The sequence below is a fragment of the Phalacrocorax carbo genome, chromosome 1 (genome assembly GCF_963921805.1).
Source record: "Phalacrocorax carbo chromosome 1, bPhaCar2.1, whole genome shotgun sequence".
NCBI lineage: Eukaryota > Metazoa > Chordata > Aves > Suliformes > Phalacrocoracidae > Phalacrocorax > Phalacrocorax carbo.
The window spans coordinates 217893205-217913061 of record NC_087513.1 but is presented as its reverse complement, the minus strand read 5'-3'; the positions used below and the strand labels follow the sequence as shown (position 1 = coordinate 217913061).

Here is a 19857-nt window from a genome sequence, read left to right as displayed (position 1 = left end):
CGCAGCATCGTCAGCGGCCCCCGGGGCTGGGTGGGGAGCGGAGCCGCCAGCTGCGGGGTGGACTCAGCGTGGGAGCACTGTGCCTCCAGCCCGGCTCCCTGGCCGGCTCCCAGCCTCCTCCAGCCCCGCTGAGCCTGGGCCAGCCTCGCTCAGCACCCGCGAGTCCATGTCCCGCACCCCAGCACCCGGGACTCACATCTCACAGCCCAGCCCCAGCACTCAGGGTCCACATCCCGCACCCCAGGCCCAGCACCTGGGGCCTGTGACCTGCACCCCAGCCCCAACACCCAGGGTCCACATCCCACACCCCAGCACCCTGGGTGCACGTTCTGCACCCCAGCTTCAACACTTGGGATCTGCATCCCACACCCCAGCCCTGGCCCTCCACACCCCAGTCCCAGCACCTGGGGTCCACATCCTGCACCCCAGCCCAAACCCCACCTGGGCCGGAGTCCCGGGAAGGGATGGGCCCCCGGTCGGCCCGGGGCCGTGCACTGGCTGGGCTGGGTGGAAGTGGCATAGAGTTTGCTGAAGGCTCACAAAAATATCCAGTGCTTTATTTCAACTTCAAAACCAAGGGGCCGATGCTGCCGGGGGGGCAGCACGCCACACGCATGCAGACAGGGGAGATGGATGGAGCCCGGCACGGCGCGGTGGGGACACTCACGATGGACACGTTGCACAGCAGGACCCGCTCGAGGGTCAGCCAGGGCCACCAGCCAAGGCGCCGCAGCTCCTGCTGGAGTCTCTGCCCAAGGCCTGGGAGCTGGGACATCCCAGGGGACTGTTGGTGGTGGCTGCTTTCACATGAAGAGCAGTTGCAGGGACCTACGATGGTCCTTGACAGCCGAGCGTGCGATGGGGTGAGCCCCGGCAAGCAGAGCTCCCCACATTCAAGACAGTTCCTGGTGCTGACAGGCTCAGCCCTCTCCCCCTGCCTGCAACCTCTGCCTGCAGTCCCTGCCCATTCCTCTTCCAGAGAGCCCCCAGGAGCGAGCCTGTGCTACCTCTCCAAGCACAGCACCAGCTCCCCGAGCCCTCCTGGGCCATGGCCCCTGCGAGCCAGAGCAATGGCAGCCCCCTTCCACTAGCGCTGCCCAGCCTGGCCATGCACGCGGAGGAGCTGGGGAGCCTGGGGATGCTGCCAGCACCCAGCTCCCACCCAGACAGCACCACCGCCATGCCAGCCCCCTGCACCCTGGCAGCCAGCGCCCTCCTCCCGGGGCAGCAGCAGCACTGCTGAACCCCAGCAGCTCCCAGCTCAAGCCCTATGGCACAGAAGCCATGCGGATGTCAGAGCGAGGACCTCCAGCACCAGCCCACTCACCCCTCCTCCCCAAGCCGGGCTTGAACCCAAGCTCAGCGCCCCTGCAAGCACCCTTTGCTTGCTGGAGGGGGCTTCTGGGAAACGCAGAGCAGGAGACTGTGGATGCTCTCGGCATCTGCTGTGCCCTGTGCACACAGTCCAGTACGTCCCATGCACCTTGCTCCCATGCAGTCTGTGCACGGATTGGCACCTTTGAAGATGCTCCCCTCCAGGCCACACAGGTGTGGACAGGCCGGGACCCTGCCCCAGCTCCAGAGGGGAGAGCAGGGCCCAGTGGCAGCCCCCGGCTGCAGCTCCCGTGCTCACCCCGGGCTCAGGAGGTGCCTGGACCCAGCCCCAGGTGCTGCAGCAAAGGCTTTCCAAGAAGTCAAGGCTCTGGGCTGCTCTGCTTTGGGGGTGCAACCAGAGAGATGCAGGGGCAGCAAGTGCTCCTTCTCCCGAGGCTCCCTTAAGCTTCAAGGCCTGAAAGGCCACCAGTCCTTTTTGAGGACCTTGGCCAAGGAACCCCAGCCTGGAGGAGGAACCAGGCGAAGCAGGGCCAGGGCTAGGCTGGCCCTCCGTGCATCCTGCTCCGCTCAGAGCATCCTCCGAAGAAACAGGCAGCAGGAACCTGCCCCCCTCCTCTGTCCTCCTGCCCATCCCAGTAGCCAGCAGGGAGCCACGGCAGGGGATACTGGCCTCGAGGGTCTCCAGAAAGAGCCACCAGCTCCCCTGTAAGAGAGCTCCAGGTGCAGCTGGAGACCATGCTCAGACACTTGCGGGGCCCAGGACCCCGGGACAATGCTTGCGGCAGCTCCACAGCGAACGTCCTGGCCCCAGCCCTGGGGGCAGCAGGAGAGGGAAGGGGCTCCCTGCCTCCCCCAGGGGAAGAGCAGTCCCTGCCTGGCACCGGCACCGCGGCGGACAGGTGGCTGGCTAGAAGTGCTTGTCCTCCAGCAGCGAGCTCACCACCAGCTCCTTGTTGCCGAAGTCCCAGAAGGCAGTCATGTGGAAGGCCATGTTGGAGAGGACAACCAGGTACTCCAGGAAGGCAAAGATGGTGTACACTGGTGGAGAAAACACAGCGGGTGAGGGGAACCTGGGGCACCTACCAGGGCAGCAGGGCATGGGGCGGGGGGCTCATCCCCTGCTTGAACCCAAGTGGGAGCAGAAGGGCAGCCAGGCACCATCCCTTGTCCCTCGCCCCTCCCAGGGGAGCTCTCCTGGCCTCTGGCCGGGGTTTGGCAGGCAAGGAGTCACCCTGGCTCCTTCCCCACGCGCATCCCCCCAGGCATGGCCGAGCAGTGGGGGGACCGACCCCAGCCCTGCCCCAGCCCCCTTACCTCCAGGGCCACAGTACCAGTTGTGGTGGAAGTAAACGCACACGGCAAACGCAAACGTGATGAAGGTGAAGAAGAAGAGCAGCTGCTTCCACTTGTACGACTTGCGCTCCTGGAAGAGGCCAAGAGTTGGGTCACAGCCCCGGCCAATGCCTGGTGCCTGCTCCATCCCTCCTGCCCGGCACAGCAGGGACCCTCCGAGGCCGCAAGCAGCTCAGCCCTCCCCTGTGGACGCGGAGATGCCACCCCCATCCCCAGGGAAGCTCTGCCCTGGCCCCGGGAGCCCCTCTGCACCCTCGCTCCTTGGGCACAGCCGCCAGGTAGGGACCACGGGCCGCACCAGCTGCTTCGGCAGGGCTGTGACCTGGGCACCTGTGACCTGGCCGGGGGACCGCTCCTGCGCACGGATAAACCAAGCTGCTGCCCGGGCTCCCCGCGCCGGGGCGTGAGGCAGCCCCAAGGGCAGGCTGCCGTGGGGGGCTGCGGTGTGCCACCAGCTCCCAACCCGGCTATTCCCCCCAGGACTCGCTGCCGCAGCCGAGGGGCGACGGGAGCCACGGGGGCCTCCGGCACCGTGTGATGCCAACAAGCCACGCGGCCCCCGGCAAACACGGGCGACCCCGGAGGCAGAAACACCCGGCTGCCCGCGGTGGTGCGGGGCTGCGCATGGCACAGGGGGCCCTCGCAGCTCCCCAAAGATGGGCCAACGGCTCTACCAGACGGTAGATCCTCTGGCTGTGGCCAGGGCGGCTGCAGGTGGCCCCGGGTCCCCTGGGCGCTGCCCAACCGCCCCGGCACGGGGAATTCACCGGCGTGTGCAGGCGGCGGCAGCCAGCGCTGCACCCCCTCGCTCGCAACTGTGCCGGGGAGGAGGAAACCACATGAAGGGGCGGCAGCTGGGGCAAGAGACATCGCACGAGCCGCCCTGGCACCGGGGGGCCCCATCCTGGCCCCCAGCACCACCTCCGACAGCGCAATGGGCGGGAGCAGAGCACAGGGCTGCTGCCAGCGGCCCCCCGCACCCCCATCAACGCACGGCTTGCTGCTTCTGTGCTGGCAGAGTCCGTCCCCGCCCCCCGCAAAGGGGGCAGCCCAGGGGGCAGCCCTCCCCCACAACGCGCCACCCCGTCTGCGGGCTACCCAGTGCCCCCCGAAGCTGGGGGCTGCAGGTGCAGCAGCCCCCCCAGGAGCCACAGGGCTGCGGTGGGTAACAGCTCCAGCCCTCTTCCTCTCCTCTCTCATCACACTGAGCATCATGGATAAAGAAACCTAAAGCCCTGGGGTGAGCAGGGAGCCCCTGTGGCAGGGGAACCTCCCACCACAACCGGACACCAAGGAGGGTGCAGGGGAGAGCCCAGCATCTCCATGGCAGCACAGGCCACCAACACGCCAAGCCCTGGAGCAGGGGGGCTGGAAAGAGGGGGCTGGGGATGCCACAGACGGCCCAGACACAGCCTGTTATTCCCATCCCTGGTGGGAGGGGAATTTCCCCCTCATCTGACGTTTCACGTGAGACAAAAAAAATCCATTTTCAGGGACTGTTGAGAATAAGGAAAATTTAAATTGCCCCATCACACTTTCCATTACACACCCCCCCCCCCAAGAAAACACGCCGGCAGGCTCAGCCAGCCGCCCTGTGAGCACAAACAGGTCACAGCAGGGAGGAAAACCCAGAGAGGAAGGGCAGCCTCGCGGTCGCCTTCGCCATCTGGGCGCACGGGGACGATGCCACCTCCGCCCCGCGGGGCCCGGGCAGGTCCTTTCCCACTCGGGCTGAGGAGGGTCCTTCTCCCCAGCAGCTCCCGGGACCCTCTGGAGCAGGGCTTCCCGCAGGCAGGAGCAGGCAGCCCTGCCTGCAGCCCACCAGGAAGCAGGAGGCGGCTGGTGCTCAGCCGTGAAGGTGCAGGGCCAGCGGCGCGGGGTGGGGCGAGCAGCGGTGCCAACCCAGGAGTTAAATAACAATAAGCAGCCAAGGCCGAGGCGTTATATAAAGTTTCACACCGGAAAAGCGGGTCACAAAACAGCCTTGTTTTCATCCAGGTTCCACGGCAGCGGAAACGGTTGCGCTACGAAACGGCAGCAGCGTCCCGCTCGTCGCAGCAAGGTGAGCGGCAGCTCCCCGCTGTGCTCCCCACCGCGCCGCAGGGCACCCCGCTGTGCTGCACTTGCATCGTGTCGCGCCGCACCACGCTGCACCCCGGGACGCTGCACCGCGTCGTACGGCGCTGCGGTGGGCTGCGCTGCACCGTACAGCTCCAAACTGCGCCGTGCTGCACCCCACCGCTGTACGGTACCGTGCGCTGCGCTGCACAGCATCGCACCACGCTGCACGGCCCCCCCAGTCCATGCCTTGCAGGAGGCTCCTGCTTGCAGCGGACTTAAGGCACCCTCAGATTCCTCATGAGGGGCCCCCAGCGACCTGGTGGGGGGTACCAGGCAGCCGAACCTCCCACGACGTCCCCAGGGAGCACCATGTGGGGCCACGGGAGGGGGATCCCCAGCAAAGCCAGGACCGTGGGAAGTGGCGACAAGCCGCAGGCGAGGCGGTGGGTACGGTCCATGCTGGCAAGCAGACAGGTGGCCCATTGCCATCAGGCACCAGCAGCTACCGGAGCTCCCATCATGCTGCCTGAAGCACAGGCAGGCCAGTTTCTGCCTCCCCTTCCTCCTCCTGCACCAGGGCAGGGGGTAACACTCCAGCTCCCACACCTTCCCCGTGGTCCCCATCCCCTGCGCCCCTCCCTGCTGCAGCTGGGTGTCGTGCCCGGGCTGCCCACGCTGCTGCAGGGTCCGTGCCTGACGAGCAGCAAACGGTGCCAGATTTCAAGCCGGCGGCTGCTGAGAAACCTCTGTTCAGCAACGGGGGCATCTATCGCGACTTGTGCTGCCTCACAGCCCCAGCGCACCCCTGGGGACCCGCCGCTGGCAGCAAGCACCCTGCAGGCACAATCCCGCAGGGCACCAGGCATTATGGATTAACACCTAATTGTCCACTCGCCTCTAAGTCTGGTGAGGCTAGGCTCGGCTCAGGGACTCACCCTCCAGGGAGATGTGGAAGCTGAGCTCAAAGAGCACCCACGAGGCCCCAGAGGCACAGGGTCAGGGCGCTGCAGCACGAGCCTGGGGTGGCAGCTCCTATGGGACATGCTCAGGGGTCCGGCAGCAGGACAAGGGGCAGCACAGGGGCAGGAGACACGCAGGTTAGTGCCCAGGAGGGGAGCTGGCAGCTCTAAGCAGCCTGGCAGGAGACTGAAGCCTCCACACTTAGCTCCCTGTGAGGAAAAAGAAGGATAAGAAAATCCCAAGGACGAGTAGCCGTGAACTGCTCAGGACACACACTGAGACAGGGAGGATGGTTTTACAGCCTGGCAAACCCGGAGTGAGAATGGTGCACCCTTTCCTCCCCAGGAAGGAAGAACCCTTACCCTGACCCTAAGCCTAACCCAGCACGGTGCAGTACAGAACCTGCTCCCCTGCAGGGCTGGGGCAGAGGGATGCTGCCAGGGCAGAGGGATGCCTGGCACTGGCAGAGGGATGCCTGGCACGGGCAGAGGGATGCCTGGCACGGGCAGAGGGATGCCTGGCACGGGCAGCAGGCATTGGCTGGCCAGGGATGGGGTGCTCCAAGCTCAGCTGGCTTCAGGCTCCCCCTGGGCCCTTGCTGGGGCTGGCACAGCTGCAGCTGGCAACGCTCAGCTGCCAACCCTGGCTTCGCAATTTCCTCCTGGCAAGACAGACTGGAGCACCCAGTGTCCCCTGCAAGCCACTTCAGTTTCACACAGCTCCCCCCTCTCCAAGCCAGCCCTCCGTGGCTGGATGTGTGTCTGGCCCAGAAAAACCACAGGCAAATTTAGTCCAGCATCTTGCAGGCTTTGAGCTGAGGCACATTCACCATGCACACGAAGGTGAGTCAGGAGCAGGAGGCAAGATGATGGGGGAGAGAAGAGACTGGCTGCGCCAACCCAGCCCGGCGGGGACAGCCCTGCAGCCCCAGCCTGGGACGCTGCCCCGTGCGCCTCTGAGCCCACGGAATGTGCCCGGTGTCTCCTTCCCCCATCCCGGGCAAGCCCCCAGCCCTGCAAACCCAGCTCCAAGGGCTGGAGGATGGCTGCTGGGAGCGGGCAGGTAGCAAACGGCAGCAAGGAGGGACAGAGACTCCCGCTTCTTTCATTCCCTCCGGAGAGGAAGAAGAGGGACCCTGAAGAGTTCGCACCCCAGTTCCTGATGGGGACAGGGAATCAAATGGCAAAGTGACATTATCAAAATGCAACAGCTCCGCTCTCCTGGGACCTCCCGAGCACTGGCTTGCTGCCGGAGCCGACCCTTCCTGGGGGACAAGCGGCATCCTCGAGGCTACGGGCTGCACACCCATGCCAGCTCCCCTTCGAGCATTTCTGCCTCCCCTGCAGTGAACCCGAAGACAAGCTGCCCTAGCACTGAGAGCTTAGCGCTGGGATATTTATAGAGGGCTTGTGTGAGCTACCGCCAACACCCCCGTGAGCTGCTGTCACTAGGCTGCCGGCAAGCTGACAGTGGTACCGAGGAGTCAAGCTGAAACCACGCGTGTTCACTGACTGTGTTTGCGGTACCCTCTGCACGGCTCCAGCAGCAGCTGGAAGCTCAGCTCAGCTGTCCTGCTCTGGGAGCACGAGCAGAAATGGCTTAACCAGCGCTGAAGGGGACAGAGCGGCAGCGGAACGAGTAGAGCACCTGCCAGCCAGGCACCGGTCGGTCCCCCCCTGCTCACGCAGCCCGGGTTTGCACCTGAGCAGCACCTCCGCCTTCGCACTTGCTGCATGAGACGCTTTCCAGAAGCTGCCTGCCTAGGGCTGGGCTCAGCCTGCACGCCCTGCGGAGCGGGCTGACGGCAGCCTGGGTGCTGCGGGGCCGAGCCCCAGCGACACAGCGGGAGCTGGCTCCGATGGGCCCGAAGCAGCCGGCCCGGTGGCCGCTGCGCACGTGAACGCACGTCTCCTGGCCGAAATGCAGCCGCTAGTGACACCAGCCGCTGGGGCAGGGGGGAAATATGTTTGCAAACAAGAAGTGAAACTGCTCTGCTCTGCTGCACTGCTCATCATCTTCACTGTGGCAGAGCCAGCTGCGGAAGGAGGGTTTTAAAGGGCGTGCAGCTGGCCAGGAGCAGAGAGTGACTGCAGAGATGCCAGCCGGGGAGGGTAATGCCATGCCAGTCATGGCCAAGCACCAAGGACTGGGTGCGCTGCCTCTAGTCCGCTATGATCAGTCCTTAGCTGGAGACCTCGGGCTCCATTTCCCTTTTTCCCCTGAGAGCTCTCTGCTTTGCCCCTTCCCCTCCTCCTTTCAGCCTGCTTTCTCTTTTCTTCCCTCCTGCAGGGCTTTATTTTCCTTTCTCTCACTATTTGCCACCTTGCAACTGGAAACCGTCTGTACTTCCCCATTACAAACAAGTTCCTCAGCACCTTCCTGCCCTTGCAGAAAGGCAGTTGCAACACGAGCCCTGACGAACACGAGGCTTTTGCAAGACCAATTCCTGTCACTTGCACACTGAAACTCCACAAACCTGGGGAGCTTAACCCCCTCCGGCAGCGCTAAAAAGCGGTGTCAGGCACGGGGCCTGAGAAGGGCTCTGCAGGCCCCTTCCTCCCTCCCCAGCCCCAGCTCAGCTCCCCGAGGGGGCCATGCACAAATCCCCTGCTCCCTCCTCCAGACCAAGTTGGAGGAAGGCTGGGCCCAGCCTTCCAGCTCCTCGCATGGGGTTTGTCCCAGAGATGGTCCCAGGTTTGGCCCCGGAGGACCTGAACCCCCCTGGGGCCGCTCGGTAGTTTCCTCTGCTGAAGACGAGGGAAAGACGGTACACCGTGGGACCAGAGTTGTCCCCCTCGCCCATTCCCCCCTGCCACCGCCGTCTCCAGGGGTAGCAAATGTGAACAAAAAAACCCGACACGAACGGAGCCAGAATCTGGCCCCGAGATGCTGTGATCCGCAAGAAGAGATCACTTGCACTCTGCCCTAAAACAGCCCCGTGAACCCCCGGCCCGGCCAGCTCAGCAGGCGCTGCCCAACTTCTCCCTGCTCCTGCTGAGGCCGGCAGTTCCTGGCAGCCGCTCGGCTCGGGGCGGGGAGGATGTGGCGGTGGCCCCGCGCTCGCCGCGGCCTCGTGCAGCTCCGCCGCCCCTCCGCAGCCGAGCCAAGCGCGCCACGGGTGTCGCAGGAGCCAGGCCAAGCCGCCCTGCTGCCGCCGGCCTTGGGAAGCAAGCCCGCGGCCCCAGGAACCCAAACAGCCGGATAAGCCCCAGGAGACCTTGCCCGTGCCAGCGGAGCCGCGGCCCCGTGGGAGTCCTTCGCAGCAGGAGCCCAACCCGCACATCGTGGGGCAGGGATGGAGCGACAAGGCAGGTCTGCAGAGCGATTATAAGGGCGAGGGCCCACTTATCAAAGGATGCTGCCCACGGCTGCGTGCCCGGCAGCGTGTCAAGCCCTCGTCCCGCTTTGTCCAGACACATCCAACCACGCAGCCGCACCTCCACCACCCAGCGCTTTCCTTTTCGGAGGAACTAGCCTGTCGCCCTCGCTCCCCGGGCGACAGCTCCATCTGCCGACACGCAGCCCTGCAGGGAGCTGGTGCAGGGGGCCAGCTCCACCGACGGAGCTGGCCCTGGCTCCAGCTCAGGGCTGGCCCCAAAGGGGTTCTCTCTCCGTGGGGAGACACCCAGCTTTGGGGGGGACCATGCACCCCTGCGGGCAGCTCCCCTCCATCGGCAGGGCCTTTCCAAGACGGGAGGAGGAAGCTGTGCCAGCTGGTGGCACATTCAGCTAGGGCATCACCATGCCCCCCTGCGCTTCCGTGACCAGGGACGTGCCGTGGTCGATGCATCCTCAGAGTGGGCAAATGCTCCTTTGCTGGGCTTGGGGACGCACACCAAGACACAGGAGCTTGACACAGCACAGCTTGACCCTGCAGCAGCAAGGAGAGCGTGACAAGGACAAGGTGCCACCTCGCCCGCTGCGGCACACAGCCGGAGACGCTGCGGCTTGGCAGCAGCCCCCAGCCCAAGTGAGTCCTGCGGGTCGGGGGGGCAGGTTTGCTGCACCCCTCGGCCCATGCCCAAAACAAGCCACCCAGCAGCACCGAAGCAGGAGTTGCATAGGCCGCTCCAGCGCCAGCGGGTGCAGAAGAGCCCAGGTGACAGCACCCAGCGACACCAAGCCTGTAGGCTTTGTGGGTGCAGGCTGCTCCCCCAGCAAGGTCACCGTCACACAGCAGCTTCACGGACCGGCCGTGGACGTGCAGACACACGGGACGGGCTCTGGACAGCCATGCCTGCACCTCCCGCCTGCTTCCCTCAGCCCCCTGGGAGCGGGTTAATGAACCAGCCCCGGCGGGTGACGTGGCAGAGGAGGGCAACCTGCAGGCAGAAGTGTTGCCAGGTGGCAGCAGGGATCACCGGGTCAAAACACCGCCAGCGGGACTCTGCTCGTGGTGTTCCCTAACATGAACTTGAGAGAAACCCACCTGAATTACCAGACATTTAGAGGCAGGCTGCTCTCCTCCCCGACCCAATCACTCCAGCCCCGATGCCGTGATGGGCCAGGGGCACATTACAGCAGAGCTCTCTGCCTGCAGTCCCTGCTACACGCAGCGACGTGTATCCATCACCATCAGGGCGTGCAGGCTCAGAGCTCAGCGCAGGGAACAGCCAGCGTGCCCAGCTCACAGCCAGCACCTGGATTTTTGCTCCAGCGAGCTGACAGCCGGCCTAGCGCGGCCGCTACCGCGCTGCAACCAAAACCCATGGGCTTGCTGCAATGCTACGGTCTTGCAAAGGCACAACGCCTGCAGACAGGCGCTTCCCGGGGGAGCGTGCTGCTCGGGGAACTGGCTGAGGTGCAGTGCTGGGGGGAGGAGATGCAGGGTTTTGGTTTTTTTTTTCAAGAACTCCAAAGACAAGCCAAAAAAGATGAAATAAATAAAAGAAGCCTCAGGAGAGCCGCCAAGGAGTGATTGCTGAGCTTCCGTTATCCCCATATCACCAGAGATAAGGGATCACTACCCAGAGACGGGAGCCCTGGGATTTTCAAAGGCCCCCTTCATAGGGCATCTTGCAGGCAAACAACTGCTGGAAGCTTCTTTTCCAGGTCTCTGAAACAAGCCAGCAAGGGGGCAGGCTTGGTGAATTGCCAGAAGGGGATGATAATCAAACGTGATGGAGCACGAGCCTTAGCAAGGCGCTCACTGTCACTGCCCGAGCAGGCCCCACGCACGGCGCTCATCCTGCTCGTACGCAGGCGGCGTGTCCCAGCAGACCCCGAGCACAGCACCCACCCTGCCCTCCGTCCCTGCATGCAGTCCCCGCGGAGAGACTTGCTCCCAGCCCTGCGATAAGGGCGCACACCTCCGACAGTTTCCCCTGAAGGTCTCTGCTTTGCAAAGCGATCGCCTTCCTGGGGCAGCACAGTCCAGGGAGCCCTTCCCCATTTAGTACTGGGACTGCGAGGGTTCAAGTGGGGATCAGCTGGGTGAGACGCATCCCCGAGGAGAAAAGGACATGTCCAGGGAGCCCAGAGACCCAGGCAAAGCCCAGCACACAGGCAGAGAAGCAGCTTTCACATACAGAGTTTCAAAGCTGAACGTCCCGCCCTGCCCACGGCCCGGGACTCGCGCCACAAACCAGCACGGCACCAAAGCTGCACCCAGGCGATGGAGCCAGAAGCCCCTGGCTGGATCCTCTGCCCGACCCGTGAGTCCCTGAGCCCACCGGCCCCCTCACAGGGAACAAGACCCACAGCCGGCCTGCTCAGCGCAGCGATTCCTGGAGGAAAGGGCTAACACAACACCTGCTGCTGGCAGCTGTTCCCAGTTTGCAGGACCAGCGGGTTTCCAGTTCCCCAGCTGAGAGAAGCCAATTTCAGCTCAGAAACAGGCATCCTCAGGCAAGGAGAAGGGGTCAGCAAACCTGACCCAAGGGGGCACTAATGGGTGGTTTTCAAACATCAGCTCTAATTGAAAACCAGACAATAAAAATTGACAGATTCCTCCCCACTTTGTTTTGGTAAACCATGAATTTTGGTGACCATGTTTTCCAGATTCACCTGGCGGTGTTAACTCCCTCCTTTAGCACCCAGTTAAGGGTATTTCACAAGCGAGCGACAGCCAAAGCCCTCCACCGCCAGCCCAGAGCCCCCTCCCCAGCACTGCACAGAGAGAAGAAAGGAAAGTTTCTGTACCTCGGGACTTACTGTGTGTTTCTTAGTCATTCTCCAGAGGATGCACGTCAGGAGCATGTGGCCCAGAGCCGACGTGATAAAGACGATGAAGGCATTTTCGTGGATTGCTGAATCAACAAGACAACAGGTTCCCCGTTAAATCTGAACCAAGAGCACAAGGGGAACGCGGGGCAGGCTATGGGAAGGCGAACGACTGCTTTCTGCAGTATGTGGTCCTGCTGGGAGTCCCAGCACCCGGGAGATGCTGTGCCCCCAGCACAAGCAGCGGGCTGAGGACCAGGGTCTTTGGGGCACAGTGTGGCTCCACATCCCCTGCGCCCACGCAGAAAAGGGGAAGGGGGATCTAGCGACACAGCTGCTCGTGTGTGCCTCACGGTCCCCAGTAAGCCCGGGGCTGGGGGGGATGCGAGTTGCTGGAAGACTTATTCCAAAGGTGCCAGGAGGGTATTTATGTGCTCTGGCACCTGGTCCAAGAGTCCGTTGCTTCACATGGCTGTGAACCTCGGGCACCCTTGAGAGCAGCTCAGCACCACCAATACTGTTCTTGGGACGGGGAAACCGAGGCATGGGGTGTGCGGAGTGAGCCAGCCCAAGATCCAGAAAGGGCCATCTTCCGGCCTCCTGCGTTATCTACCTGCCAGTTAACAGCTGTCATCACCCTCATCCCCAGCACGGAGGCTGTCCCGTGTGTCACTGAACTAGCACAGATTTAGGCTGGAAACACAGCTGGAGCGACACTAAGCCAGAGCAGCTCGCAAAACCCCAAAGCCACGCACAAAGCCCATGCAACTTCAGAAGAGTTATTTTCAGATGAGTGCATCTATTTAAGAGTTTCCCAGCCCCTTCTCCAGGAACTGAACCACAGGCTGAATTCCCAAACACCTGAACCTAAGAAATTCTCTTCCCTGCTCTCCCTCTCAATTGCAGGGGAAGGGAAGGAGTGATGGTAAAGGCAGCTGTAGAGGCGAAGACCTGAGCAGTGCCCTGCAGAGATGATTAACCTAAGCCCGTTCTCATCTCAGCATGGCAGCTAAGGTCCGAAACTTTCCCCGAGATTAGTCTGTAATAAGGATCTGAGAAAACTGGGTTAGCCTCACCTCTCAGTATGGCTTTTGCCCAGCCACAACACCGCACCTCAGCCTCCCCCTCGCAAAGCTCTGCGCAAGCCAGGCAGAGCCATCGGCCACGAAACGAGGCGCAGGCAGAGCCATTTGGATGACAATGGACTCTGAGGTATCCAAGCCCCCAAACCACACCTGAATTCCTAAGAGCATGCTCCCAGTCCTGACGGGTTGGAGAAGCCCTGCCAGCGGGTGGTCTGCAGTCCCCGCCATGGTGGGGGCAGCTGGGGACACTGGCAGAGGTAGGTGGGGTGGCAATGGGATGCCTCGCCGTGGGGGACAGGCTGTGCCGGCAGCAGACAAGGAAGGTGAGCAGGACCCAAACATCCCCTAGACCAAAGGCCTCCGTCACAGAGATTCATCTCCAGCAGCCCCAGCTCACTGAACTCTGCGGCACACAGAGCTGTGGCTTCCAAGCCTGCTCCAGCCCCGCAGCTCGGGGTTACCGCACGCTGTGCTCCCTCCTGAAGAGCAAATGGTTCCACAACACTCACCTAACAGGACTTGGGGAAAAACTTTAAACCCTGGCATGGTCTGGGGGTTCAGCTGAGACAGGCATGCTTTGGAGGATCTACCTCCTCACCCAAAAGGCTCAGGAGGTCCTTGGACTCTGCGACACCACAGCCCTGAAGCCACCAGGCTTACTGGTGAAGACCCAGTGGAAGCCAGTGAGCACCCACATGGTGGGAAGCTTCACCGGACCGACAGCCGTTGTGCCAGCAACAGGCCCTGGCACAGACTGCTCCGGGCACGGCTCCCGGGCGATGAGCAGGTGAGCAGAAAGGCAATAACCACTGCACTGCGAAAGACAGAGGCATCTGTGAGTGGGAAAATAAGCAGCGTGGGCAGGGAGCTGTCAGCTGTTGGGGCTCACGCACTTGCTAGCTGTTTTTCCTGGGCAGCCTGCTGTTTCGGTGTGCAAGGTGCAATGTCTCTAAATACCCGCTTTGACAGGGAATCAGGACAGTGCCTGCAGTGCTCTGCACTTCCAGTGAGACACCCTGCTCCGATGGCAGCAGTGGGCTGGAGGGAGCCTCAGAAATCATCCACCTGATCCTCTGCACCGGGGCTGGACACCTCAACCCCACAGGTGCGTTCCCAGCCTTCTTGGAGGGCTCCGGTGGCCTTGGTCCATTTCTGGTTCGCTGCTTTAGCAGCCGTAAAGCTTCCTGACCCCCACTGCCTTTTGAGAGCTTGTTTTCCTCACCCCTTGCGAGTAGGAAGACACTCTCCGTACAAAATCAGCTGCATCCCTGCCCCCATCTCGTCTCCCTTGCTGTGAGGACACAAACCCTCTTCTGTCAAGCTCTGGCCTGGCCTCTCTTTCTCTCTGCAAGACTTTGACTGCATCCTCCAGCGTGGTCCCACAGCTGGACACCATATCCATCGTCGCCACCCTCAAACTGTGCGCAGGGACAGCTGACACACGACTCTCTTGCTGACAGCTCCCAGAGCTGGGTTTGTTTCCTCTGCAACAGCACGACCTTGCTGGCTCATGGATTTTGAGTCCTCCCACGTCAATCCCCGGTGCCTCCTCCAGACCTCAGGGTTAAACAGCAGCTGGGTATCAACCAACCACGTAGGAGAAGAGTGTTTCCCAGCCTATCGTGACTGTGTTTTGCACACGCTGATTTAACCTGAAAAATTCTTAATTTGTTTTCAGGTCAACACATGAAATTTTACCCAGAAAATTTTGTAGGAGGGTATTTAAAACACGGCTGGAACAGAGCGTGGGCTGGAAGCCAGCTCAGCGCCAAAGCCCAGCAGCAGAGACGGAGCAGATTGCAGGGACGAGCACTAACCCGCCTTTGCTCAGCTGTGGTGAGACGTGTTAAGCATGGCCTTGCACACAGGTGGGAACCAAGCGCTAAAGCCTGACCCTAGGCTTGATATAAAAATTCAGCCTACAGTTTCAGCCAATTATCAGCAGCCAAGAATTTTGGGAAGAACACGGCTATTTGCACATTACAGACATAACTTTGCTCTATAAATGCTGGTTTTAATAGAACCTCTTCATTTTTACTGCTTTTTCCCTCCAAACTAACTACTTCCAAAACTCTGGCACGAAGCAGAGCTCTGCAAAGCCTCAGCAGCCGCAAGCAAGGCCAGCGGCGCGACGGTCAGCACGGAGCGCAGGAGGACACACCTACCATAGTTTTCAGATGAGGACACGTATGTCAGAATAAGGAGAGCGAAGTTTTCGAGCAGGTTGAGCAGCAGGTTGAAGTGGCACAAGCGCAGGTAGCGAGGGTGCGAGCAGTGGCAGCTCTGGTAGTGGTTCCAGTAGGCGACCGCCACCAGGAACCGGGGAGCCGAGTGGAGGCCGATGCAGAGGCGCCAGACGTAGCGCTGGGGGGTCTCGCCTCCAATAGCAGCGCTGATGGAGGGGAGGTAGTTAGGGACCTGGAAGAGAGACAGCAGCTTGTGGGGAAAGGCACAGGGAATGTGTCATATTGTCAGACTTAGAGCTCTCCAAGATGCTAAAGTTGTTTTGCGTTTGGTTGCGGGGGGCAGTAGGTGTAGTCTGTTTTGTGTTTTCCTAAATCAGTTTATTCCTATTTCAAAAGCCAGGGGATGTAATGTGGCAGCAACCCTGGTTCATCCCCCCAGGACCACACAGCCCCCAGCACGCTGCTCCCAGCCCTGCCAGGACAGTCCCTGGGCGCTGGGGTGCCCTGCTCAGGTTTCTTAGCTTTATACTTTTGACTTTCATTCCTTCCCTTTACTCAGTCATGGTCCCCCATGTGTTCTCTGCCCCCAGGTTTGGGGAGAGAGGAGAGGACAGTGCACAGCTTTGTTAGCCCAACGCTAATGGAGAGAAGTGACAGCGACAGCAGGCAAAGGCAGCATTCAGGGAGGAACATAAAAGCAAGAAAAACATAAATGCAGCCCCGGAATAAACTCCCAACCCCCAGAGTTTCCCAGTTCAGGGACTCCCCGAGCCAGGCACAATTGCTATGCACCAGGTAACCCACTCTTCCACGATCCCGCTCGGTCTGCCCGGGAGCCCACGCCGAACTGCATGTCCCCAGTGTCCCACGGAGAGGCGTTCCCCAGGTTGGCTACTCCGCCTGAGGAACCAGCTCCTTTGCGGTTGCCTTGAACCTGCCACCTCCGTAAGACGTCCCCTACTCCTCATACTGGCAGAGAGCAAGCAGTGGATCCCTGCCTGCCCTCCCCAGGCTAGCCACAACTTCAGAGGTCTCTGTTCCGCCTCTCCCTGCTCTCAGCCCACTGTCTCTTCCGACCTGCAGCTGAAGAGCCCTCACTTCACCACCCCAGGAACAGGCACTGTGTGACACCTCTGAATGTCCTCGCTGCCCTGCCCCATACACCCGCGTCGTGAGGAGGGGGCAGAACAGCACACTGCGTGCGCACATTACTTATTTCTCCAGCTCAAACTGCCCTGGCATTTCATTGCTCTGTCACCCACCTCAGCAGCCTGCCTCACCCTCCCTGCTCCCGGATCTTGGCATCACCCCACTGCGTACGGGCACAAGGAACAACACACACCCCACAGATCCCTGGGGTCATCTCCCACTGGTGGGAGAACGACCGCCTGCTCCTGCCCTCTGTTCCCAGCTTGTAACCAGCTCCTTATCCACGCTTGTGCCATGGCTGCTTGAAAGCCCTCGGGAGGAACCCGATCTCATCCTTTTGGAAATCCAGGCAGTCCCTCTCAACCCAAGCTCCCCAGGCACGTGCTTGCGACGCCTCTGAAGAACTCCAGTAGATCCGAGGGGCAGCAACTCCTTTTATAAAAGCTGGGCTAACTCATCCACCAGACACTGTATTTATCTACAGCTTCACCAGGTTTATTCCTTATTATAATCACCACTGGTGTGCTCAGTACAGAATCAGCCTGGCCAGTCTGTACTTCCCTAGGTCCTTTTTAATAAGACAAAACCTCAGTCGACAGTCCCGAGGCATCACAAGTACAATAAAATAAAGCAGCTCATTCAAGATCCTGTAACATATCTGGTGGAAAAGCCTGGAAGAAGAGAGGACCCATACCACCTCGCCGGCTGCCCCAGCCAAGCAGCCACAACCTTGGAGGGCTTTGCATTTTGCATTGAGTGTCACTTACCCTGCAGTGGGTCGCTGTCGTCTCCTGGAAATGGAACAGCAGAGACCAGATCACACAGAAAAGGAAACCGAAGAGCGGGCAAAACACAGTCCCAACAGCCAGCGTGGTAAAACGGAGTCGGAAGAGGATCCCATCTCGATCCAGGGGCAGTGGTACCTGTAACATCTTGAATGACCTGAAAACAAACAAAAAAGCAAACGTTTGGTGGGGGTTCTCCGTCCCCTCAGCCCCAAACAGCCCTGGGCAGGGATGCACACATACAGCTGGCAGAAACACCCGTGTTCAGCAGCTGCACAGCCCTACGGCCTGCACGCAGTGGGGAGGAGCGGGCAGCAGGACGTGCGGGCAGCAGGATGCCCGTTCCGCTCTGGACCACGAGACCGATCTGGCTGGAAAGGCACGTGAGTTCTTTTCGGCGGGGTACGTCCATCCAGACCGTTCTCGGGCTGTGCTCAGAGCTGCCGTGCAGGACAGCGCTGACGCAGCCAGGGTGCTGCCTGCCGCCGCCCCTCCAGCCCATCCCAACCACCCGCGGCACCGTCCTCGCTCCGCTGCCACCACGCTGCGAGCGCACCACAGCCCCACGTCCAGCACCCTCCCAGCCGAACGCTCAGCACCTTTACGGGCAAGACTCCGGCTGCAGGATCAGGACCTTGCAAGCCCTGTACCTTGCACAATGATAAAGCTATTGCTCATTAGGTGGGGCAAGCCGGGACAAGTGGTTTATCAAGCCTGGCAGCCCCTGTCTGGCTCAGGGCTCTCCATCAGATCTGTCCCAGCACTCCCTGGCTGCTCTCTTGCCCTCGGCCACTGCCGTTCATCCTTTAACCTTCTCACGTGCCCCTGGCCGCAGCCCAGCTGCCCTCAGACCGCTGGGGTCAAAACCACGTTAAATCGGTCCCGATCATCACACGCATCTCCCTTCGAGCTCTCCTCCCGCTGCGCCTGGCCCCGACCTCGCCTGTCCCCGCAGGCTCCCCCCTGCCTGGGGACAAGGGCCACCCAGCAGCCAAAACGGGGGGCTGTGACAAGCTCCTGCCTCACCTCACCCACCGCTCAGGCTCTGGGACAAATCCGATTTACAGACAATCCCGCAGAAGCCAGTTATAAGTGAGGGCAGGCGTCTGGGCAGCTGCCCCAGGGCAGCACAGCCGCCCCCCTCCCCCTGTGCCCGAAGCCCCCATGCAGCAGCGATGGTCCCCACCGGTGCTGTGCCCACCCTGGCAGCAAAGGGCTGTAGAAAACCCAGCTCAGCCCCTTCCCCTGGGCTGTGCCGCTGCTTTATGGGCCGCTGCAGGGTGGGGATTTATTTGCAGGATGAAAGCGAAGCGAAAGGGCAGCTCGACCGAGGCTCTGCCAGAGCCCTTTGGGGCCGGGACTGCAGCAAGCCAGACCGAGGAGCAGGTGGCGGGGGGATCCCCCGGCCAGCCCAGGCTCGGCCCCCCGGGGCCACCGCCGGCAGGGGTACGGCAATGGGGGGGGGGGGGCTCAGCTGCCGGCGCTGACACCGCACACTGTGCCGCGGCCAGGACACGTCCGCCCTGTGGGGGACACGGTGTCCCCGCCGTCCCCAAAAAGGGAGCCCCAGATTAGCCCCGGCCCCCCCTCTCATGAGGGCCTTGCCCAAAGGGGGCAAACTAAAAAAGCTAATATTTTGTGTGAATGCACTGAACGGCCCCGAGCCTGCCCTGCACCAGAGCCCCCAGCACCCCCACCCCCTAGGGACCCCGCCGGGCACTCCAGGCCCCTCCTGAGACCCTCCCCGGGCACCCCAACCCCACCGAGAGATCTGACAGTACCCCACATTCCCAGAAACCCTCCCGGGTACCCCCCCAAAGACCCTCTGCACCCCACTGCCCCCCGAGACCCGCCCCCCCGTACCCTCCCATTCACACACACACACACACAGACACACACACTACCCCCCTCTACCCCACAACCGCAGCGACCCCTCCGGGTACCCCCCACCCCCCCTCAGAGACCCCCCAGAACCTGACAGTGCTGTGAGTGAACCCCCCAGCACCCTGCAGCCCCCCAGATCCCCTCACTGCCCCCCCCCGACACACCACATTCCCAGAGACCCCGCCGGGTAACCCCCCTAAAGACCGCCAGGACCTCACAGTGCTGAGTGACCCCCCGGCACCCCACTGCCCGCCCAGACCCCCAGAGCTGCCCCACCCCCCATCACCCCCCCAGCCCCGCACCGTTCAGCTTCCTCGGCACTGCTCCATGCCCCGGCCCAGCACAGCCACCACACCTCCTCCCCCTCCCCTTCTTTTTCTTCCTCCTCCTCCTCCCTCCTCCTCCCCCCCCCGCCCCTTCCTGCCGCTGCGGCCAGGCCCCCCCGCTCCCCGCCCGGGGCCTGCCGGCTCCCCGGGAACCCGGGACCCTGGACCGGGGGCCCGGCCTTACCGACACACACCCCCCCAACCCCCGCCAAAGGGCGCCCCCTACCGACCGAACCCCCTCACCGCCCGCTCCTCTTTACTGTCCCTTTAAGACTCTCGGCCCCGCCTCTCTGCGTCGCGATATGTTAGCGCCCAAGCGCTTCCGGATTGGGCCGGTGGGGAGAAGTCCCGCCCTCAACGCCCCGGATGTCGGGCGGGGTTGCGGTACGGCATTCTGGACCCTTCCGCAGCCTCAGCCCCACCCCTCTCTGCCGCGGTAAGTCAATCGGCGCTCAGGGCGCGGCGGACGTCAGGCGCTACTTCAGCCAATCAGTGAGAAACCCTCTCCATTCCCTGAGGGGGGCGGGGGGGAAGTTGCCTCGCTTTCAAAGGGCAGCAGCCAATGAGCGGC

At 62.2% G+C, this 19857-nt stretch overlaps 1 protein-coding gene across 4 annotated transcripts; it reads right to left on the bottom strand.

Annotated features, from left to right (window-relative positions):
* Positions 1 to 536: 536 nt before the first annotated feature.
* PGAP2 (post-GPI attachment to proteins 2) lies at positions 537 to 19716 on the bottom strand. Of its 4 annotated transcripts, none has more exons than XM_064441632.1 (6): positions 19530 to 19716; positions 17059 to 17233; positions 15122 to 15374; positions 11851 to 11957; positions 2650 to 2758; positions 537 to 2373 (listed from the first exon to the last, which is right to left on the bottom strand). In XM_064441632.1, exons 2-6 carry the CDS (start codon positions 17221 to 17223, stop codon positions 2243 to 2245), a joined length of 765 nt encoding a protein of 254 aa, XP_064297702.1. In that variant the 5' UTR covers positions 17224 to 17233; positions 19530 to 19716; the 3' UTR covers positions 537 to 2242. The 4 variants fall into 4 exon arrangements, with proteins under 4 accessions (XP_064297702.1, XP_064297706.1, XP_064297705.1 ...); XM_064441636.1 differs by lacking the exon at positions 19530 to 19716 and adding an exon at positions 19263 to 19344; XM_064441635.1 differs by lacking the exon at positions 19530 to 19716 and adding an exon at positions 19263 to 19336 and having other exon boundaries at positions 11863 to 11957.
* Between the last annotated feature and the right edge of the window lie 141 nt (positions 19717 to 19857).